This window comes from Spermophilus citellus (genome assembly GCF_964194105.1).
Source record: "Spermophilus citellus genome assembly, chromosome: 7".
Classification (NCBI taxonomy): Eukaryota; Metazoa; Chordata; class Mammalia; order Rodentia; family Sciuridae; genus Spermophilus; species Spermophilus citellus.
In genome coordinates, this window is record NC_138188.1 from 26,065,653 (window position 1) to 26,089,443 (window position 23,791).

A 23,791-nucleotide genomic window follows, 5' to 3' on the forward strand; every position below is an offset into this window, starting at 1 on the left:
TGACACAAGTACAGCATTTTGAACTTGACATTACTTTTTATTATTTTTATTTGTTTTTGGTGGTACTAGGGATTAACCCAGGAGAGCTCTACCACTGAGATCTACCCCCAACCCTCCCCCCCTTTTTTTTTTTTACTCAGTGCAGGAGATTGAACCCAGGGCCTCACAAGGCTGTGGCCAAACAAGAGCCACATCCTCAGTTCCCCAGGCTGACCTTACATTTGTGATCTCCTGCCTCAGCCACTTATGTTGCTGGGGTTACAGGTGTTTGCCCCTGCACCTAGCTAATATTCCTATTTCGAGAATAGTCAAATCTTTTTTCTTCATGTTTCCAGTAGAGGACTATGTAGCGTTCAGTTTACACTATGTCTGCATATATACAGTACTCTTTCAATATTTAAAAAAAAAAAATGTTGGGCTGGGAATACAGCTCAGTTGGTAGAGTGATTGCCTGTCATGCATAAGGCCCTGGGTTCGATCTCCAGCACCACCAAAAAAAAAAAGAAAAAGCTGAGGGCAGTGACATGCATTGGTAATTCAGCAGCTAGGAAGACTGGAGGATTGCCAGCCTCAGCATTTTAGTGAGACCTTATCTCAAAATGGAAATAAAAATGGATGGGTTAGGTAGTTCAGTGGTATAGTGTCCCTGGGTTAAATTCCCAATACCATACATGTACAAATAGAATTCTTCTTCAAAAGATAATAAAACTTGTTTATCTTGGAATTATTCACATGGTCTAACATTCTAAATTTTGGGATTATCCAGGTATGGTGGCACATACCTATAATCCTAATGATTCAAGAAACTGAGGCAGAAGGATGGCAAATTTGAGGTCCTTCTCAAAATGGAAAATAAAAATCCCTGGGGATGTATTTCAGTGAAAAAGCACTCCTGGGTTTAATCCTCTGTACCAGAAAATAAATAAATAAAATTTTAGGTTATGCCACCTTGTCTCAGCTACGTGGTCAATTTCTGCATTTTTTATATTAGTTACTAGACTTACCTATGGCCTCATTGCTCTAACCCACATTGTTGATAGAAAGGTTGGCCTAATGTGAGAAATAATTACAGATAAAACTTTTTTTTTTTTTTCCAGTGCTGCCTTAATAATTTCAGAAAAAGACTAAAATGCTTCCGATGTGGAGCAGACAAGTTTGGTAAGCGTGGATTCAGCTCTTTGGAAAATACAATAAAACTTGACCATGGAATTATTATCTGTGAGCCTGAGGAAAAGAATAGATTTTAGGACATTCAAATAAGTAACTTGTATAGTTTCCTTAAGCCTTTTATCTTAGGTTGGGTAAATGCTGATGATGATTGTGAGAGCACAGAAAATTCCTTTTTTGTTTTCCAGAATTAAGTCTGCTCACTAGGTTTGCATTCTACATCTGCTTTTTGTTGGTCTGATGCCAGTTCTGCATTGACCCAATGTTTACATTCTACATTAACCATGTCAAAATTATGATATTTTGCTATAGCCACAAGTCATTTAAAAAAAAAAAACTATTAGATGTGTTTAAAATAAAAGCTTTGGGGGTTTTAATGTATTTTTGTTTGTTTTAAATGGGGTTTATTTTTCTTTTAGATTCTGAACAGGAAGTGCCCCCTGGAACCACAGAATCAGTTCAGTCTGTGGATTATTACTGTGATAGTAAGTTCAAGTTTTGACTTTTGTATTAAAAGTTGCTCTCAGTTGAAAATTTCAGTTCTTTTACTGTTTTAATGAGCAACAGCTGCTTTAGGTTGTCTCATAAAAGATTTGTTTTAGGGGCTGGGATTGTGGCTCAGTGGTAGAGTGCTCACCTAGCATATGCGGGGCCCTGGGTTCGATCCTCAGCACCACATAAAAATAAATAAATAAAACAAGGGCATTGTGTCTGACTACAACTAAAAAAAATGAATATTAAAAAAAAAAAAGATTTGTTTTAGAATTTTCTCCATGTAAATGTGAAAAATTCACTGGATCTCCCCAAAATGAATTTTATTTATATTTAAACCTGTCCTGAAAAGCATTGGTGGTGGGAATGCACGTTTATGCCATTTGTCTCATTCACCCCCAGCAATCATTCTTCGGAACATAGCTCCGCACACTGTCGTGGATTCCATCATGACAGCACTGTCTCCTTATGCATCCTTAGCAGTCAATAACATTCGCCTCATAAAAGACAAACAGACCCAGCAGAACAGAGGCTTTGCATTTGTGCAGCTATCTTCTGCAATGGTGAGGTTCTATTGAATTAATTTTGCCCTGGGGGATGGAGCTCAGTGGTGTGCTTGCATGTGGAAGCCTTGGGTTTGATCCCCAGCACCAAAATAATAAAAGAAACAGTTTAAGAGGCAAACATAGTGGCACACATGTAATCCCAGTGGCTCAGGAGGTTGTGGCATGAAGATTGTGAGTGCAAAGCGAGCCTCAGTAACTTAGCAAGCCCCTAAGCAACTCAGCAAGACTCTGTCTCTAAATGAGATACCAAAAAGGCCTGGATCTGTGGCCCAGTGGTTAAAGCACCCCTGGGTTCAATTCCTGGTACCAGGAAAAAAAAAAAAAAAAAGAGGCAAACAGTTCATCCAATTTTAATCATATTATATTTGAGGCTCCTGGAGTCTAAGGTTCATGCTTATAAACAGTTTTTCAATGCTAAATTAAGGGACTTATGTCTTTGATAAGTAGCAAAAATAATGTATGTGCTTCAAGAGAACTAAAGTTTGAGCCACAGTTTAGTCCTTCATGCTTTATTTTATATTGATTTTGTTCCTTTACTAATACTGGATACCTTCATGTCCTGGGGGTATTTCATTCCTCAAGATTTCATATCTGCAAACACAATAGGAAATCACTAGCCACGTGCAGTGGTACACACCTATACTCCTGGTGGCTTTGGAGGGCTAAAACAGGAGAATCACAAGGTTGAGGACAGGCTCAACAACTTAGTGAGAAGTTCAAAATTAAATTAAAAAGAACTGGGATGTAACTCATTGGTGAAAAGAAAAGAAATCACTGTTGTTGTTGGTTTGGTTTTATTTTGTTTTGGTTTCCCTTTTTCTTTTGACAGTATTAGGGATTGAACCCCCAGGGTCTTTCTTGCTAAGTTGCAGAAGCTGGCCTTATTTCTTGTATGGGGTAGAGGGTAGAAAGAAAATTATGTGACAAAATTGTTTTTCTTCACATTCTTCTCTAGGATGCTTCTCAGCTGCTTCAAATATTACAGAGTCTGCATCCTCCTTTGAAAATTGATGGGAAAACTATTGGAGTTGATTTTGCAAAAAGTGCCAGAAAGTGAGTGACTTTGCTCTCCTTATTTCAAACTACTACATCTGCGCACTTGTCGATGCTTCACCAACTGTACTTGAAGTCCATGTTCATAACTCTTCTTGTTAATTATAGGCTAAGAGTGAGTTGATTTTCTACTCTTAGAGCTTATTCCGGTTGATAATGGTTGCCAGAAATGGTTTCAAAACAGGACAAAGGCAAAGCATGGCAGATGGGTTGAGAACATGTTCTGTGCAAACTGTAGCAGTATAATGCAAGCCCATCTGGAAATAATCCTTTCATGCCATAGCATGCTAGTAACTTCATGTACATGGTGCTTCAGTCTAGTGCTGTAAATTTCCCTTTTCTAATATCATTACTCATCCAACAGATGTCTTTAGATAGCACTTCGAAGAAGAGCAGTGATATATAACAAAAGACACTTGCCTACTAAGAAACTGGTCCACCAAGACCCTTCCCCTGTGAAATGTGGCCTTGTCCACATTTAAGAGCTGACAAAAGACTGGTGTCAATCACTACTCCTTTGGTAGTATTTGGGCACTAATTGGGACAAACTGAGATAGAATCATATGATTGGATCTTTGTGGTTTCAGAGACTTGGTCCTCCCAGATGGCAACCGGGTCAGCGCCTTCTCTGTGGCTAGTACAGCTATTGCTGCTGCTCAGTGGTCATCCACCCAGGTAAGAGAAAGGATCTTTTTGCTTGGGATGTGTTCATGGTCCCAAATGAACTCTCCTGTGGTATGTGAAATAGAAGCTCTCTCTGTTGAAATTTTTAGAGGATGCCTCCAAGCTTTTTTACTTGATATCCACTAAGTTTGTCTTTGACTGCTTTTCATTTAACATTTTGCAGTCTCAAAGTGGCGAAGGAGGCAGTGTTGACTACAGTTACCTGCAGCCAGGACAAGATGGTTATGCCCAGTATGCTCAGGTAGGTGGATTTGAACATCATTCAATGTCTACTCTGTAGAGAATGTCTGAGAATAGCAGATTTAATGGTGGGCTTTTCTTCAGTACTCACAGGATTACCAACAGTTTTATCAACAACAGGCTGGAGGATTGGAATCTGATGCATCATCTGCAGCAGGTAGTAAACTTCATCTCCTTTTTGGCTTTTATTTAAACAACTATGGTTGAGGAAATATGACAAGGTATCTTAACTAGACCCAAAGCCCAGAAGTTCATATCCCTGCAAGAATGTGAAGGTATATTCATTGCTGTTACCATGTGCCCAAAGTTCTGGGGAAGGTTAGGGTTGTTGGTGTACATCAAGAGCAAATATGTGGGCTGGGGTTATAGCTCAGTTGGTAGAGTGCTTGCCTCGCATGCATAAGGCCCTGGGTTCGGTCCCTAGCACCCTCTCCGCTCCCCGCCCCAACCCCCCCCCAAAAAAAAAAAAAAAGAGCCAGTATGTAATGAAAAGTTTTATTCTTGATATTCAGCTCTTTCACATCTCCATGTTAGAACTCATAAGTGCCTATAGAAGTTCAGGTGAGCAAAGAGAGCTGAGAGGCTTTAAAGTGGTGCTCTAATATCAGTCAGAAGAGTCAAGAAGCCTCTGCTTAAGTTTTTGTTCCAGAATTATAAAAGCCTTGTACTCCAGTCTTTTCTCAACCCAGAGCAAATGCGCTTTTTTTTTCTTCCTTCTTAGCCATCATACAGAATCCTTAACTTTGAATATTATATTTAAATAGGATTTTAAGAAGATGAAAGTGTCATAGATTCTAGGGTCCTTAGAAGGAACTAAATTAAGGACATACAAGGACAGAAGGCTAAGCCTGGCTATGGTTGTGCATACCTGTGATCCTAGCTACTAAGGAGGCTAAGTTAGAAGGATTTCAAGTTTGAGGCCAGCTTTAGCAACTTAGCAAGACCCTATCTCAAATAACTAAAAGGTCTGGGGATATAACTCACTGGTGAAGTGCCCGCGTTCAGTCTCATACCACTATTGAGGGAAGATAAAAGACTGAAGACTGGATTGGGCTTTACAGTTATATAGAGTTGGCTTGAAGTTTAATACCTAAGCTCTTCTAACCTCTTTATCATCAGGCACCGCAGTGAACACCACCTCAGCTGCTGTGGTATCCCAGAGTCCCCAGTTGTATAATCAGACTTCCAATCCACCTGGCTCTCCGGTAATCCTGTCTTCTTAAATAGAGAATGCAAGGCTGTTAGGGAAACTTTGTGTTGCTGTACAAATACTGTCTTTCCTACTATATAAACTAGGATTGAATAATATACATTCCAGTTTTATAATTTTATTGTACGTATGTGCATATGTTTTAAATATAAAACTCCAAATGGAGTGTGTTTATACTTTGTGCATGCTTCAACTCGGCCCTTAAAAAGAAAGTTATTAGTATATATTCTGCTGAAGGATTGTCTTCGATCCTTGATGCAGTATGTCTTGTCAGGGGAGCCCTTCCTCCTGGATGATTGCAGTGGTTTAGTTCTCTTAAAAGACTTTACAGTTGAAATTATATTGAAGCTGCTGTTCTTTCCAGACTGAGGAAGCACAGCCTAGCACTAGCACAAGTACACAGGCCCCAGCTGCTTCCCCCACTGGTGTAGTTCCTGGTACCAAATATGGTAAGCCAAACCTCATGGGACTGTTGACAGTTGGAAGGTCCTAGTTGTGTCTTTGTTTAATAAAAGTTCCTCTCCCATTGTGGGTATCAGAGGGACACTTGGGGATGTGAGAAAAAGAACATTAAGACCTGATTCATCTTACTGGCTTAGAAATATAGCCAGTTTCTTACCTGGAATGACTATGTGCTGAATTTTGTCTTTGCAGCAGTACCTGACACATCCACTTACCAGTATGATGAATCTTCAGGATATTATTATGATCCAACAACAGGGCTCTACTATGACCCCAACTCACAAGTAAGTGTGCTGTTTTACCTCTCAGCTTCAATAGAAGTACCTTAGTTTCATTTATATTTCTGAGGCATGAGATAAAATATTCCCTGGTTAGGGGGCTGGGGATGTGGCTCAAGTGGTAGCTCGCTCGCCTGGCATGCGCGCGGCCCGGGTTCGATCCTCAGCACCACATACCAACAAAGATGTTGTGTCCGCCGAGAACTAAAAAATAAATATTAAAAATTCTCTCTCTCTCTCTCTCTCCTCTCTCACTCTTTCTTTAAAAAAAAAAAAAAAAATATTCCCTGGTTAGGAGTATGTAACTCAGATAAGTTGTTTTTATTGTTTGTTTGGGGATTTTTTTGTGTATGTGGTGTTGGGGATCAGATAATCTAGGGCCTTGAGCATGCTGTATCACTGAGTCCCAAGATAAGTTTTAACTTCTTCAAAGCCACCAAGATATGGACTGGAAATAAAGGTCAATTAGTAGAGTGCTTGTCTCGCATGCTCAAGGTCCTAGGTTCAATCCCCAGCACCACACACACACACAAAAAAAAAAGTCCTTCAAAGCCACCAAAGTGTAATTTTTATTTTAGGATTTACATTTTTTTTTTTTTTTTAATTTTAAGGTTAAAAAAATGTTTTGAGGACTGGAGATGTAGCTTAGTGGTAGATTGCTTGCCTAGCATGTACAAGGCACTAGGTTTAATCTCCAGTAGCATTAAAAAAAAAAAAAAAAAAAAAGTCTTGAGGTATAATGTTCATGTAAAGAAATACACAAGATTCAAGTGTGGCCAGGATAGTGACACATGCTTGTAATAATTCTAACTACTTGGGAAGCTGAGGCAAGAGGATTTCAAATCCAAGGCCACCCTGGACAAGTTAGACTCAGTCTCAAAGTAAAAGCGGCTAAAACCTGGCACAGTGAAGTCTGAGGCAGGAGGATTGCAAATTCAAAGCCAACCTCAACAGCTTACTGAGACCCTATCTCAAAATGAAAAAGGGATGGGGATGAAGTTCAGTGATAAGTGCCAGTGAGTTCAATTCCTGGTTCCTAAATAAATAAAAGTTTTCAGAAATAAAAATAGCTAGGGATGTAGCTCAGTAGTAAAGCACCTTTGGGTTTAATCCCTAGGGCCACACACACACAAAAAGACTAAAGTGTGCAATTCTTCCAAAATTTGCATGGATAACATATTTATACCATCACTGAGAACATTCTCGGCCTACCTGAAAGGTCCCTCAAACCTCTTGCCAGTCAGCACTCTTTCCCTTTAGTAACCACTATTCTGATTTTTGTTATCAGAGATAATTTTGTCAAGGTTTATGTAAAGAGCCAGGCACAGTATGCATTCCTATAATCCCAGCAGCTCGGGAGCTGAGGCAGGAGGAGGATCATAAGGTCAAAGCCAGCCTTGGTAACTTATCGAGGCCCTAAGTAAGCAACTCAGTGAGACCCTGAGTCTAAATAAAATACGAAAAGGGCTGGGGAAGTGGCTCAATGATCAAGTGACCAGTAAAGACCTAGCTAGAAGATTTTAATTGTGGTTTTCTCCTTTTTTTTTTTTTTTTTTTGTTGTTGTTGTTGTTTGTTTGTTTGTTTTTTCAACTGAGATAAAATACACATAAAAAACAGAATCCACCATTTTAACCATTTAGCGTTTGTAACTCGGTAGTTTTTACTGTATTCCTACTGTCAAGCCATTGTCTTAATTCCAGAATATTTTCATCACCCCAAGAAGAAATCCTATACCCATTAAATAGTTACTCCATATTCCCTCCCCACCTCTGCCCAGTAATCACTAATCTACTTTTTGTCTCTGTGGATTTACCTGTTTTAGACATTGCATATATATGGAATCCAACAGTGTGTGTCCTTTTGTATACAACTTCTTTAAATTTTTTTCCAGAGAGGAGGGGATACTAGGGATTGAACCCAGGGGTACTTTACCACTGAGCCATATCCCCAACCCTCATTTTCTGTTTTAAGACAGGTTCTCACTAAGTTGCTTAGGATCTCACTAAGGTGCTGAGATTGGCCTCATACTTGAGATTCTCCTGCCTCAGCCTGCTGAGATGCTAGGATTACAGCACCATCATACCAGCTTCTTTTACTTAGCATGCTTCTGTATTGAGGATAGAAATTTAACAGATCTGTGTAATGATGCTTTATTTTTAGTGATGTACATAACTTCTGAAATAGGAAAGCAGGGCTGGGGATGTAGCTCAGTAGAGTGCTTGCCTTGCGTGCACAAGGTCCTTGATTCAATCCTCAGCACTGCAAAATAAAAAGCAAGAAAGAAAAGCAACTTTAACACTCCATAAATAAATATTTTATGACCAGCAACTATATATATAGAATAGTAAAATAAGTACTTTTAACAAGACCTTGGCATTGAGAACTTGTGGATTCTAAGAAGGGAAGTGTGAAGCTGTGTGCCACCAGTCTGCAGTTCTTTCACTCTGATTTGTGCAGTCTGGCCATTTCCCTAACATCTCTCCTTGGTGTACTTCTGTTACCTTCCCCAGAGGAAACATAACTGACACTCTCTCTTTTGTCCCTGTTGAGGAGGTAGTGAGTGACAAAAATAAAGGAGAGAAAGATGCCATCTGTACTCTGTTGTAACTTCTGTTGAGTTCAGGTTTCTTTACCATACCTCCTTCTAGGCTCCCTAGCTAATGTTCACACTCTCTGTTTCCTGGAGATCCAAAGGATTCTACATGACTGAGCCTAGTGAAGAGCTATTAACTAGTTTTCACAGAAGATGTGCGTCTCATGACATGTCCATCTGTTCTGGCTACCTGGCTTGTATAAATGGTGTTGTCTCTGTAAAGGAGTGAGACAGTGCTATTTGGGTAGACTTTGTTTTTTGTTTGTTTGTTTGTTTTGGTGGTGCTGGGGTTTGAACCCAGGGCCTTGTGCATGCAAGGCAAGCAAGCATTCTACCAACTGAGCTATATCCCCAGCCCTGGGTAGACTGTTTAGTAGAAGAAATCATATTTTGCTTTAACCCTAGAAGTTTCACATTGCTTTGCTAGATGACTCATCATCTTCAAGTATTCCAAGGTGTATCACAGGTCATTTATAAGTAGGAAATATCACTAGTTTGCAACATATTTTATATTTTTATGGTTTTCTTGTGGGGGGTGGGTACCAGGGTACTGGGGATTGAACCCAAGGACACTTTACCACTGAACCACCTCCCTTTTTTTTTTTTTTTTTTTTTTTTTTTTTTAATTTTTGTGACATGTCTCACCAAGTTGGTTAGGGCCTCACTAAGCTGCTGGTACCAGCTTTTAATTTGCAATCTTCCTACCTCAGCCTCTCAAGTCACTGGGATTACAGGTGTGCACTGCCACATCCAGCTTTAGTCTAATTTTTTTTTTTTTTTTTTTTTTTGACAAAAACAATATTAACCTGCTCTTTGTCATTGACCTGACAAAATATTTCTTTTAAGTTTACATAGCAGGGCTTGAGAAATAACTCAGTGGTAGAACACTTGCCTAGTGGATATAGTGCCCTGGGTTCAATCTTCCATACCATTTTAAAAAAAAAAAAAGAAAGAAAAGAAAGTTGACATAACATCAGAAACCTTCATTAATTGTACTTTTTTTTTTTTTCTTCTAGTACTACTATAATTCCTTAACACAGCAGTATCTTTACTGGGATGGAGAAAAGGAGACCTATGTGCCAGCTGCGGAGACTACCTCCCACCAGCAGACGGGTCTGCCTCCCACAAAAGAGGGGAAGGAGAAGAAGGAGAAACCCAAGAGCAAAACAGCCCAACAGGTAAGAATATGACCACCCTGGGACCCTTAATTCTCTCCTTGGGTTGTCTGAACAGCTTACTTCTTTATTTTTGTGTTGTAGCACTTTTGTCAGCTTTATTTAGATTCTTAAAAACTGGACTGAGCCAGGCGTGATGCTGCACTCCTGTAATCCCAGCAACTCAGGAGGCTGAGGCAGGAGGATCACAAGTTCAAGGATAGTGTAAACAACCTAGTGAGAACCTGTTTGAAAAACTAAAAGGGGCTGGGGATGTGGCTTAGTGGCTAAGGACTCTTGGGTTCAATCCCTGGTACCAAAAAAAAAAAAAAGAAGGGATTTAGCTCAGTGGTAAAACACTTGCCTAACATGTAAGAACCTGGGTTTGAAGCCTGACATAACAAAACAAAACCATCCTGGAAGTGTCATGGGTTTTCAAGAAGTTTTCATGTGTTTATATGTTATGGTATCTATGGAAATATTTGTAGGAAGAGGTAAAAGAGGGTTTGTTATACCTCATGTGATTGAGATAAGATCCTTAATGGTTCATTGCAGTGGTACAAGGTACTGAATGTTTTTTGATGGTGCTTGTTGTTTGACGTTAGATTGCCAAAGACATGGAACGCTGGGCTAAGAGTTTAAACAAGCAAAAAGAAAATTTTAAAAACAGCTTTCAACCAGTCAATTCCTTGAGGGAAGAAGAAAGGAGAGAATCTGCTGCAGCAGATGCTGGCTTTGCTCTCTTTGAAAAGAAGGTAATGATAGGAATGATCACACTTCCTAGTGGGAGCCTATGTAAAACTTGAGGCTTATCGCTTATTCTGTTTCCCAGGGAGCCTTAGCTGAAAGGCAGCAGCTCATCCCAGAATTGGTACGAAATGGAGATGAGGAGAATCCCCTCAAAGTAAGAAAATATCACTTGCATTTTAAAGATCATATATGTAATTTGTGTGTGGATTTGAGTTTCAACTACATCTTGGCTAATGTGATTTCTACTTTAAAATGGATGTGGTCTTTGTGAGTATTTGGAACAGTTTCTACACGTAGAGTCCATTACAAGGGATTTGTTTTCTATGTTTGAAAACAGGTGAGGTGAAGTAATAATGAAGCCCAAATTCTAAGCTCCATTAATTGAGTTTTGTTTCATCTGTAAATAGAAGTTTTAATGGTGTGAAAAGAGAAAAATTAGATAAGAAAAACCTGTATTGGGTAGATATTGGTCCAGCCTGGCTGTTACTCTTGATCTGTTGTTGTATTGGAGGGTTTTGTACTTGATTGGTGGTTTGAAAAACACTCATCCAAGACCATGTTTCTTGGGTTCCAGGAGGGTTAGTACCAGGAGGTTATCGGGCCCCATACTTAAGGACTGCTCTGTACAGTTGATGAATAAAATGTAATTCACTATACTGAAGGATGACACAGTAATGAGGATTTTCTCAAGTTTTGGATTAGGCATCACTTTATCCATATACATAGCAATTACTGTCTTCCTGTTGTGCATTTCCAATGACCCATTCTTTTGTCCCCAGAGGGGTCTGGTTGCTGCTTACAGTGGTGACAGTGACAATGAGGAGGAGCTGGTAGAGAGACTTGAGAGTGAGGAAGAGAAGCTGGCTGACTGGAAGAAGATGGCCTGCCTGCTTTGCCGTCGCCAGTTCCCAAACAAAGATGCCCTGGTCAGGCACCAGCAGCTCTCAGACTTACACAAGGTGACCTCGCTTGCTTCCCAGAAGCTGATTGGAAATGGGGAAGGGAGGTAGTGAGATGATGAAAGTGCCCTGACCTTGGTGAAGGTTTGGTAAATTCCTCTGTTGAATGGTTATATGGAAGTATAGAATGGAGGGGAGCCTTATATCTCCGCACTGGTGCTGGTTTTGATGCCATGGTGTATTGAATTATGTTTTGGCGTTTAGAACACAATAGATAGTACTAATGTTATGACATCTCACATTAGGATGGCCTGAATTCTAACTGTGTCTATAAAATCTCTTGTATAGCAAAACATGGACATCTACCGACGATCCAGGCTGAGTGAACAGGAGCTGGAAGCCTTGGAGCTGAGGGAGAGAGAGGTGAATCAGAAACAATGTGCCACTAGGAAGACGATCTCGGGATATCTGCCTTTAGCATTTTTTGTTTTGATTTTGCTTTGGTTGGTTGGTTGAAACTGGGTCTTGCTATGTTACCCAGGCTGTCCCTGAACTCTTAGTCTTAAGCCATCCTTCTCCCTCAGCCTCCTGAGTAGCTAGGACTGTGGGTATATACCACCGTGCCCAGGTTGCCTTTAACTTTTATTTGTAGCATTTAATTTCAGGTCCCTAGGGCAGGATAAAAAGATTTCTAACACACTTGTCACCTAACCATTGTAGCTCATATATACTGGACACGGGCTTTATGTATTTGTGAGCCCCACACTGTACCTTCATGGTGTTACACAAGACCAGCACAACTTCAAGACTGCTTATAGGTACAAAATGTCAAATACTCGCTGGTGACAAACACTTGGTTTTTTTTCAAGGGAAGAATGTTCTTATTTGGCCTGGCCAGGGAAGCCTTCATGGGTGATGAGGGAGGCTTTAAATAGGCTTAGGATCTAGCAGGGACATGAGATGATTGCAGATGATACGGAAGGAAGGGATAGGCAGGGCATGGCGTGCAAGGCCGAAGACAATGATAGAAAGCTGCAATAATGGGCAAGCATTTGGTGCTGGTGGCAGATTGGGGACTAGGCAGCCTGGGGTGGGTTGTTTATTTGTTTTGCTTTCCTCCAGTACTGAATATAGAACCCAGGCATACTTTACCTCTGAGCTATATCCCCAGCCCCTTTTTAAAATTATTTTGAGACAGATTCTTGCTACATTGCTAAGGCTGGCTTCAAACTTGCAGTTCTCCTGGCATGGCCTCCAGAGTTGCTGGAATTACAAGCATGCATCACTATGCCTGCTTCAGACAGGGATTTTTGTTGTTGTTGTTTTAATTTTTTAAACTTTATTTTATTAGTTTACTTTTTTATATGGTGCTAAGGATTAAAACCAGTGCCTCACACATGCTGAACAAAGTGCTCTACCACTGAGCCACAACCGCAGCCCTGGACAAGGTTTTAAATGCAAATAAAGACTGTGGGTTAGAAATTTTCTATCCTGAGAAAATTTTGAAGTGTCTTAATTTTTTTTTTAGTTGTAGTTGGACACAATACCTTTATTTCACTTATTTATTTTTATGTGGTGCTGAGGATCGAACCCAGGGTCTCGCAGGTGCAAGGCAAGTGTTCTACCGCTGAGCCACAACCCCAGCCCCTGAAGTGTCTATATTTTAAGTCATTTGCTTCTCCCTTTTTCCACTGGTTATGGTGCCGTCTCCCCAGGGACTGTTGGGTAGGTCTGGAAGCCTCATTGAATTTGGAACTTAAAACCAGGCCCAAGGGCTGGGAGTAGCTCATTCGTAGAGTGCTTGCCTAACACATGTAAGGCACTGAGTTTAGCACCACATTAAAAAATAATAATAAAGTAAAATTAAGGTACTGTGTCTGTCTACAACTAGATAGATAGATAGATAGTTTTTTAGTTGGTTGACCTTTATTTATTTACCTATATGTGGTGCTGAGAATCGAACCCAGTGCCTCACACATGCTAGGCAAGCACTGAGCCACAACCCCAGCTCTAAAAAAAAATTTTTTTTTTAAAGATTCAAAAGCCAAAACACTATAGCTGGGCACAGTAGCACATACCTGTAATCCTAGCAGCTCAGGAGGCTGATGCAGGAGGATCACAAGTTCAAAGCCAGCCTCAGCAACTTAGTAAGGCCCTAGGTAACTTAGCAAGATCCTGTCTCAAAATAAATAAGGCCTGGGGATGTAGCTTAGTGATTACGCACCCCTGGGTTTAATTCCCAGTACTAAAAAAAAAAAAAAAAGCCAGGCTTCGTACTGCTGGATGTTGTGATACATGTCTGTGATCCCAGCAACTCAAGAGGCTGAGGCAGGAGGATCTCAGTGTCGAGGCCAGCCTCAGCAATTTAGCAAGGCCCTAGGCAACTTGGAGAGACCTTATCTCAAAAATAAAAAGGACTGGGGTTGTGGCTCAGTATTTGAGCACCTCTGAGTCAATCCCCAGTACCTAAAAAAATAAATAATAATGTAAAATAAAAACTTTATAAAAAGCTATGCTCCAGATTAAAAATAGTCTAGATGCATTTAACTATTAACAGGCTGGAGTCTGAATATTTCTAATACTGTTTTTTCTTCCATGTAGATGAAATATCGAGATCGGGCTGCAGAAAGACGAGAGAAGTATGGCATTCCAGAACCTCCAGAGCCCAAACGCAAGAAGCAGTTTGATGCTGGCACTGTGTATGTCATGTGCACCATTTTCCAGTTCATTAGCTGGGGCTCTAGCTGTTTTAAGTAACTGTGTGTTTGCCACTGGCAGGAATTACGAGCAGCCCACCAAAGATGGCATTGACCACAGTAACATTGGCAACAAGATGCTGCAGGCCATGGGCTGGCGGGAAGGCTCGGGCTTGGGAAGAAAGTGTCAAGGCATCACAGCTCCCATTGAGGTAAGCAGTAGGAGTGGGCATCATGTAGATGCTGGGTTTATAGGCCTTGTTGAAAAAATGAGAAGAGATAAAAGTGCCCAGAAAGCCTGGGATATACTAGCAGCTTTACCTTAGCACAAGACTTGCCAGTCATGTTGTCACCCTCCTTATATCTTTTAAAATTAAAATTTAAGTCGCGTGTGCTGGCATACACCAGTGATTTTGGGAGGCTGAAGGAGGAGGATCATAAATTCGAGGACAGCCTGGAGTGTATCTCAGTGATTGAGACCCTCTAGGTTAAATCCTCAGTGCTACCCCCACCCCCAGTCCCTAAATTGGTCATAGTCCAGATTGAGACATAATTTCAGGATCATAGGCCCTCATGCACTGGCCTAAGCAAGAGCTCCATACCAGTGATTGCTTCCACACTGTCCTGACACAGTACAGCTTAGACATTTACAGACCATGTTTATCCTTTGCATGTGAGTTTTGCTGACATTGGCTATCCTGTGGTAATTTATGCCTATAATTATCAGGTCTGCCCCACGCCTCACTGGAGTGCTTTGGGTTTCTTACAAAGCATAGGTATTTGCTTGAACAGTCATGAGGATGGGATATGGCTTCACTTAGCTGTTTTCTGTAGTCCATTTTATTATTCCAGTCTTTAAACCTACCCTAGAATCCTTGCCTTCATATAAACTTAGCATCTCCTGGTGGGTGGTCCTGCTTGGTAAGAAATGGGTTGGATGAGAGATGGAAATAATCCACACTCTACCTGCCAGCTGCTAACAGTTGTTTGGTTGATTTTGTTTCCCCAGGCTCAAGTCCGGCTAAAGGGAGCTGGCCTGGGAGCCAAAGGCAGTGCATATGGGTTGTCAGGTGCCGATTCCTACAAAGATGCTGTCCGGAAAGCCATGTTTGCCCGATTCACTGAAATGGAGTGAGATTGTAAGAGAGAAATGACAAGGAGCTCCAAGGAGTACAAGGAGTGGACCGTGTCCTGAATTCACTCTTATGCCTAAGGGCATGCCTTGTGCTGTTAATAGTGTTTTAGAGTGAACCACTTCATTCTTCAGGGTTCTCCTTCCCACTTAAAAAGAGCTCCCTTATGTGGTTATCTGGTAAATGGCCTTCCTTCCCGTCCTAGGGCCTTGTGAATAGACCAGAGGGGACAGTGGGCTTTTTATACTTCCGTGTACATAGTGTAATGTAGTGTATTTTACATGTGTAATCTATGTTGTGATCCCTCCTTCCTGGGGGTTTGAGATGCCCTAGGTGGTAAGTGACACTGAAGCCACCTCTGTCATTTGTCCTCTGATGTCTTTTCTTGGCAGAAGCCTTGTGTATATTTGTATATTACACATTTGTACAGAATTTTGGAAGATTTTCAGTCTAGTTGCCAAATCTGGCTCCTTTACAAAAGAAATACCTTGAAAAAATGGGTGTCCTGTGTCTCTTTATTCCTAGATGAGTGGGTGGGTAAAGCAAGTCTGAGCTAATCAGGTCTGGTGTTTTTTTAATAAGCAGTATTTTATGCTATTTCCTTGTCCCCATCATTCATGGTTAGTTTTTTGTTTGTTTTTGCAATTCTAGGGACTAATCCAGGGCCTCAGAATGCTAGATGAGCACTTTATCACTGAACCATACAACCATACTCCCAACATCAAGTTCAGATTTATATATATATGGAGGATTGAATCCAGGGGCACTGAACCATTGGCATATGCCACTGGTCCCGGCTTCATTTTTTTTTTTAAGTTTGAGAGTTTAACATGTTTTAAGACTAAATGGAAAATCAATCATAACTCCATTTACCTTCTGTCTTCTCAACTGCTGAGAGGGTTCTCCAGGATATTGCGGGGCTTTCTATTCTTGTTTCCAGCACCAGGGAAGAGACCATGTTTGAGGAAGACAGAAAGTATGCCTGGGTGGCAGAGACTTTTCTGAGGACCAGGTGACTCGATAGGTTCTCATATTGCCTTATCTGGCCTAATAATTCTTGAGCTCCATAGATTTTGTATATAATCAGGGAAGGCAGCCTTTTCTTGAAAATTGTTCTAGACTTCGTGGCTTTTATGGGTGGTCACATTATCTTAGGGCAAGCCTGGCCCTTAAACAGTTGAAAATAGGATGAACTTTTCCAAGACACAGGTCCACCCCCAGCCTCCTCAGTGATGCCTTGGAGTGGTTGAGCGTAATTATAGCTTTGTGAGGGAGAGAGAAGTAAATGCAAAATCCCCGAGTATAGGTTTTCAGAAAGCATGAGAACCTCACAAGGCCCCAAGTTTCCAAAGGCCAGATAGGGTATGTATGTGCTAGACTAGTGTAGGGTAGGCAATCTTGAAAACAGATTGGCCCCACCACTGATGCCTCAGGGAAGATGCTGGTGTTCCAGCACTGAGCAGCAGTCACAAGCAGCCTAATTAGCTGAATCTGACACTCAGCATGGACAGCTCTTCAGGTGAACACAAGCATAATGGGCTGTGGGAAGCTCTTAATTATGTGCACCCAATACATCAAAGCCTGGGTGACAGCCTTTTTTTTTTTTTTTTTTTTTTTGGGAACAGGGATTGAATTTAGGGGCACTCAACCACTGAGCCACATCCCCAGCCCTATTTTGTATCTCATTTGGAGACTGGGTCTCAGTTGCTTAGTACCTCATTGTTGCTGAGGCTGGCTTTGAACTCATGAGCCTCCTGTCTCGGTCTCCTGAGCTGCTGGGATTATAGGTATGTGCCACTGCACCTGGCCTGGGCAAAAGCTTTTTTTATCTAGGGGAGCCAGCCCTCTCATCTGTCACGTTCAGCATTGGGTTGGTTTCCCCACACCAGGAAAGGCACTTGTAACCCTCCCTCTCTGCTTGGTGGTATTCTCTATGCCTCTCTACGGACTGCTCTGGACCATAGCATCTGCTGTCAGCAATGCAGGCCTTTCTTATGACATGAAATTGAGGGTTCCTGTTGGGTGTTGTGGCACACACCTGTAATCCCAGAAGCTGAGGCAGGAATATTTTAAGTTTGAGGACAGCCTCAGCAATTTAGCAAGATCCTGTCTCAAAATTAAAAAAAATAATAATAATAATAACAGGCATGGTAGTACATGCCTATAATCCCAGTGACTGGAGGCTGAGACAAGAGGATCAAAAGTTCACTACTAGCCTCAGCAGTCTAGTGAAGTCCTAAGCAATTGAGAAGAACCTGTCTCAAAATACAAAGTAAAAAGGCCTGAGAATGTGGCTCAGTGGTGATGTGCATTTTGGTTAATCCCTAGTACCAAAAAAAAAAAAAAAAAAAATTGAGGGTGTAGTTCAGTGATTTAAAAAAATGGGGGTTCCTGTGACTATGAGTATCCCAGCCAGCTTTTCAGAGAAGCTGGAGACGCCCTCTGGTTTTTTTCAACCTGTTCTATAGCCACACCTGTCACCAACCTATCTAGCCATGTGACTGCAGCTATCATCCCTACTTTTTTTTTTTTTTTTTTCTGGTATTGGGGATTGAACCCAGAAGTGCTTTACCACTGAGCCACATCTCCAACCCTTTTTAATTTTTCATAGTTTGAAGCCAATTTAGCAAGAACCTATCTCAGTCTCCTGAGTAGCTGGGATTACAGGATTACATCATGCCCAACTCCAAAATTCTTTTGTTTTTATTTTGTAAATCTGGAACACTGAGGCATTCTACCACTGAGCTACATCCCCAGCACTTTTTTTTTTTTTTCTTTTTTGAGTCTCAGTTGCCAAATCTGGCCTTGTGATCCTCCTGCCTCAGCCTCCTGAATCCCAGGAATTACAGGGTTGTGCCACTGTGCCTGGCTGGTCCCAGTTCTTTAGATTTTTGACATGCTAAATCTTGGGGCTCAGATCCCTGAGGACCTGAGGCTGAAGTCCAGGGCAGGCATCCTCCATCAAGACTGGCTTCAACCCCAGGCCCTGAGATGAGTATGCTCAGTTCTGCCTACCCACAGAGCTGCCATTCCTCCTAACTATGCCTGATGTGGAACTGCTGAGAGCATTATAAACTTCCCAATGAGGGAAACCTAAATCCCAAATTTGGAAGGGGATTTTGATGACCTAGAGAGAACCTCCAGGGTTCCTGAAGTCCAGATTGCCCTTGGCTGGAACAGCTGCTATGATGTGCAGAGCTTTGAGGGCTCTCCAGGAGCAGCTGTCATGGCTATGCATCAAACAAGTTTCAAAGCCCAGATGAGCAGCCAGGCCTGAGCTAAGCTCCCTAAGCATGCATAGTCTGGCTAGGGGTCTCAAGGGTGCCCGGAGCCCAGCCACCCTTATTGGGGAGCAGCGGGGTGCAGGGGAGGTTGAGAAACAAATGCCTTCAGAGAGAGGTGGGGTATGGAAAAAAAATTGCTGGAGACAGGTCCCTAGAGGGGAGTACTGTGCTGCTGCTTGCCACCAGGTGGCAGCACTCCATTATCTTACTGGCCAGGCTGGTTTTCATAGTGGTAGTGGGAGGGTGTCCCACCAAGTCCTGAGGTACTGGAGGTTCTCAAACCTCTTCTCAGGTCTCTGAGATTCAGAAAGACATGACAAGAATTTGTGCCTTAAAGCTCCTTTTGTGGAATCAGGTAAGCTCCCAGGCTGCTGGCACTATTTCCTGAGGATCCCCTTCCTCTCCCCATCAAAGATCACTGGTTAGAAGGGGAAGTTGTCTCCATAGCACCCAGATGAGGGCAAGAGCTAGGCTGGCCATGTGCATACTAAGTGCTTCAGTCTCTTAGCAATTCTTGCCAGCCTAGATAAATAATTTCTCTGGTCGATAAAATGCATTTCTGCCTCTCACACTCCCTTTACCCATCTGCGTAATTATTGACTCTCACAGAAATACTCTTGTCAGAACTCATATCAGACCTGCAGTTTCTTTTTCTACAGCCCATGGAGCTGCAGACAAACTTGCCCAGGGCTCCCGGGTGGAAGCAAGGAGTGTCCACATGTCCTCACCACAGCCTCCCAAAAGGTGACAGGAGGGAGTAAGACCCTGGGTTAAGATCAGAGCTCTATCTGGAGTTGGTCATACCTAGCCAGAAAACTTTCCAGCAGGACAGACAGACCAGGGACAGGTCCTGCTTAGTCCAAGCACCACTTTCATGCAGTTTAAAGTGGAAGAGCAGTTGCTGGAGGTTACTAGGTTGGCTGTTTACAGGTGAACATTGAACCTGGATTTCAATCTGGATGGTCCACCCAGTTGACCCACGGTCTAAGAGTTCCATGGAAATGGGTCCTCCTGTATCAATAAGGTCAGGCTCCAGCACTGACACACTCCAATCCTGAAGTGAGCTGGGCCTTAGAACCCCCAACACCCTGGAAAAAGAAGACAAAGAACAATCCCTAGATGATGCTGGGAACAGGAGCTGAAGACAGCAGCATGGGTTTCAAGGGGTGGGAGGCTGAAGGGATAAGATAAGAGGGGAGGAGTGGGTATCACAGAGGGGCTCAGGGGACTCTGGTTGCACTGCTGAGATAAGACAGCTGAACTGTGAGTGAATTCTCCCTACTGATGGGGGAGGCCACAGCAAATGGGCACTTTCCTGCATGACAGGCCAGGCTCAAGCTTTGGGATCCAAGGGGCATCATCACCCTCTGTGTCGTGGACAGAAGCTATTTGAGAATGATTCATTGAAGCAATTAAGCCCATCCCCTGGCTTGGGCTGGAGACAGGGTGGGTGGAGGTATGGGAGCCCAAACCAGCCTGCCCTGCAGTGTTGGGTTTAGCCCCAGGCTCCCCAGCCCAGCATAACCAGTCACCAGAGGATGCCCAATCCACAGGGCCAGAATAAGAACTGAACCCAAATCCTAAGGAATAGCAGGACTGGGACTTTTTCCCCTCCACCCCACCTTCCTCCCATTCTTCCCCCATCCCTTGGCTAGGCTGCGAGGACAGTCTATTCACAAGCACATAGCATGCATGCATGCATGCACACTCACGCACAGGCTTAGATAGTTATCCAGCTGCAGCTGGCTGTGTACATATTTCCCCAGCACTCTGGAAGTGTGCAAAGCCACTACATGCAGATACCTGCAGGTCACAGCACATGCCAATCCAAAGCATGAAGTATGTTCATTCATACCTCTTGCCCTGGCCACTGGCACACAAGCCAATCCAAATTCACCACTGCATGGAAGTGTGACCTGGCTCCAGCCACAGGGTACAGGAATCAAATGTTCTTGCTATCCCTGAAGGAAGGAACCTGCTGGCTGGAAGCAGGGAAGGGGGAGAGAGCCCTCAGGGCCACAGCCTGACTACAGAACAAGCCATCACCCAGCTTACATACCCTTGTGCACGTACTCAATCTGTGGCTCCCCTTTTCCAGGTAGGTGTATCTTGGGGGTTTTCATTTGAAACAGGTTCCTGAGCTCACAGAACAGATCCAAAAGGGCCAGTTGCTGCTCAGCTCTAGGGCTGAAAGAGAGCTATGGGGGTAGGATGCTGAAGAACAGGCATCATGTCCTTAAAAAGATTAGCTTAATATTCCCCCTTCTAATACAGCAGCCAGCCGTACCTCATGGATAGGAGAGAGAGTGGAAACAGATTGGTAAACTGAGGTTCAGAGATAGACCTATGCATGCCCAGTTGAGAGGGCTCTTCAACAGCTCATGCAAACCCATCAATAGCTCTTGCTACCCATGGCCCAAATATCTCCATCGGTTAGTGCCCTATCTCCCCCAAGACTGGGCTCTGTTTCCCCTCTTGGGCAAGGAGTCTCCAGAAACAGCTGAATTCTGCCTCTTCCCTCAGATAAGGCTCTTCCAGGACTGGATAGGCCCTATTTCTCCCTAGCACCTCAGCCCTAGCTAGACCAGGCCTCTTTTAAGACCAGGAGCCCCAACTTGAGCCCCTTCACAGCATTCTACCAGATTCAAAAGCAAACTGGGAGAAGCAACCACATGCCTACATCACCATCACACACCCCTGCCCCACAGATTTTTCTGGTTCTTATTAATGTAAATGAAATCTGCTCCAAGTGGCCTTAATGGAAAGCGTTCCTGGAATTTGTGCACACGTGGGGTGGGGGAAACCCTGAGATTAACTCTTGTGCAGCCGGGCCCAGACTAGTCAGGCTGCAGTGATCCACCCTGAGACTTGGATGGGCTTGGCGGAGATCAGGTCAGTCATTCAGCCCTTTCCAGAATTTTGTCCTCACACCAAGAGTGGCAGAGAAACATCTATATTCTATCCCTTGTCCTGGAGTCAGTTGAGCATGTTCAGAGGTTTCTCAGAGCCTTAGAAAGGTAGCCTGGACAGAAATGGGGAGCTCTGGAAAGTCCTTAATCAAGGAAGGGCCCCACCAAAGAACAGAGGGGCAAAAGGGAAGTACAAGGTAGAGTAGCTGACAGTACACATCTTCATCCAGCTCTATCCTAATTTAGGAGATTTTGGACCCAGGCACCCTGCACAGAGAAGACCTTGCCTCTGAGATTTCTCTTCTTTCCCCAACCCCACCTCACTCCTGCCAGGACCATTATCTTTGTGACTATTAAGGGCAAATGGAGGGAGTTTGAGAATCCAGAGTGGATGCCCAAGACCAGTTGGCATCAGGGTGGGAGCAGAAAATCCCTGGCTTGGAGCCTGTAACATGCCCTGCCTGGCTCCTTCACTGAATCTGGATGCTTGTTCTGGCACAGCCCTCGGGCCTGGCCCCAGCGGAGCCCTGTTTTACTGCCTTTCCTGGCCAGGACAGGGATGTCTGCTTCATGGGCGGGGGGTAGGAAGAGTCTAAGATTTCAATTTCTCCCAGGTGTGGCTCAGTCTGGAGGATGCCTTGGGGAGGCTGGCTAAGGGGCCCACACCTGGAGGGGGGGGCTGCAGAGACTGGGAGGAGCTCAGGAGAGGGAGTGCAGGAAGGGGAGGAGGCGTTAGAGGGGGTCTCAGAGAAAAAAGGGGACTCGAGATGGGGAGGTCCCTGGAAGGAAGTAGGGGCTCTGTAAAGGGGGAAGGCTCAGGGAGGGGGATTGGAGGGGCAGAGGACTTAGAGGGATCTGAGGGCAGAGGCTCAGGGAGGGGTATTGGAGGAACAAGGGGGTGGGGAGTTGGAGGCGGGGGCTCTGAATGGGACCAACTTCCTTGGGGAACTATAAAGTGAGGATCCTCCTCACCCACACCTGGCAGGCAGCTGGGGGAGGAGACTGACCCACTTAGCTGCCTCTTCCCTTAGGCTTCCACTAATGAGCGCTCTGGGCTTTGGGAGGCAGCCTTGCCCCCAGGCTTGCTGAAGGCCATCCATCCCCCTATTGCCTTTCATTATCTACTGGGGTGTTCACTGGCTCAGTTGGTCTCCCTTATCTGTAGCTGTGCTTGCCTGTGATGGTGAGAGGCAGCTCTGAGCCCCAAAAATGTACCCCTACTTCCCCAGATTAGGGAAACAAAGGCTCCCAGACCCCTGCTGTGCAGCCAGCTCTGAGCAAAGAGCTTTGATTCCACCTGTGGGCCCCTGCCAGCATGCCAATGAGGAGGCAGCAGGGTGCCCATGCATAGCACATAGGAGAGCTGGCTGAGGCCCTAGCAGGACCCTGGGGGTGGACAGTGTGCTCAGATCATATAGAGGTTTGTAGTGCCTGTGGTCAGAAAGGAAAGGGGTTCATCGTGGATGAAGGAAGACCCCTTAATGTGGGGGAGGACAGGTCTGGAGGATGAAGAACAGGGAGATGCTTCAGGGGGCATACTTCTGGGAAGATGGGAACATGGCTCGAGGAGAATGAGGCCCCTAGAGTAGTTCTAGGAAGGAGAAGTGGCATAGGAGAGATGGTGGGAAGAGAAGTTTGCAAGGGCACAGCTCCTTGTGGATAGCATGGGGGAAACAGTTCTGGGAGCAAGCCTGGGACAATGTGGGTGCTGGGCAGCACAGCTCTGGTGACACTTGGGCAGCACAGTTTGGGGATTGTGTGGGAAACACTATAAGAGTGAGGGCACAATTTGAGAACAATAAGGTTGGGAGCCAGCTCTCAAGGATGTCTCATGGGAGGACAGTTCAGGGAGGAGTCTACAGTGTCTCCAATAGCCTTGACCTCCTTGGACTCCTTCTCACATTCCTAGGGTACATGGGAAGGTCTGCTTGCTGGATTATGCCTAAGTCCCTGAGGCCTCCCCTAACTCTGTCCCGCAGTCCATCTGTCCTCTTCATCCCAGAGGATCCCAAGGCCCAGGTGGCACTCTTTCCTCCCAACACCCTCATTAAGGAAGGGCTTTGAGATCCTTCTGTAGCATCTGCCCCCCAACCCCCTCCCAGCCAGCTGCAGGCTCTAGCCCCTGGAGCCTTATAAATATTTATAAGGAGATAAGCAGGATCTTCCAGGTCCCAATCCAAACCTTTGTCCTGGGAGTAAGAGAGAAGTAGTCTCAAACTC

At 43.8% G+C, this 23,791-nt stretch overlaps 1 protein-coding gene across 1 annotated transcript in view; it reads left to right on the plus strand.

Moving 5' to 3' along the window:
• Positions 1 to 15,882, plus strand: part of RBM5 (RNA binding motif protein 5) — a 31,581-nt gene extending 15,699 nt beyond the window's left edge. Inside the window, exons 8-25 of the mRNA XM_081300996.1 lie at positions 1,098 to 1,158; positions 1,587 to 1,652; positions 2,062 to 2,222; positions 3,181 to 3,278; positions 3,866 to 3,953; positions 4,126 to 4,203; positions 4,287 to 4,359; positions 5,322 to 5,407; positions 5,777 to 5,861; positions 6,067 to 6,158; positions 9,763 to 9,924; positions 10,506 to 10,655; positions 10,733 to 10,804; positions 11,430 to 11,609; positions 11,898 to 11,972; positions 14,151 to 14,248; positions 14,328 to 14,457; positions 15,255 to 15,882. Coding sequence (XP_081157122.1) covers positions 1,098 to 1,158; positions 1,587 to 1,652; positions 2,062 to 2,222; positions 3,181 to 3,278; positions 3,866 to 3,953; positions 4,126 to 4,203; positions 4,287 to 4,359; positions 5,322 to 5,407; positions 5,777 to 5,861; positions 6,067 to 6,158; positions 9,763 to 9,924; positions 10,506 to 10,655; positions 10,733 to 10,804; positions 11,430 to 11,609; positions 11,898 to 11,972; positions 14,151 to 14,248; positions 14,328 to 14,457; positions 15,255 to 15,380 — 1,881 coding nt within the window. The 3' untranslated portion in view covers positions 15,381 to 15,882. The remainder of the gene's footprint in view (positions 1 to 1,097; positions 1,159 to 1,586; positions 1,653 to 2,061; positions 2,223 to 3,180; positions 3,279 to 3,865; positions 3,954 to 4,125; positions 4,204 to 4,286; positions 4,360 to 5,321; positions 5,408 to 5,776; positions 5,862 to 6,066; positions 6,159 to 9,762; positions 9,925 to 10,505; positions 10,656 to 10,732; positions 10,805 to 11,429; positions 11,610 to 11,897; positions 11,973 to 14,150; positions 14,249 to 14,327; positions 14,458 to 15,254) is intronic.
• The last annotated feature ends 7,909 nt before the right edge of the window (positions 15,883 to 23,791 follow it).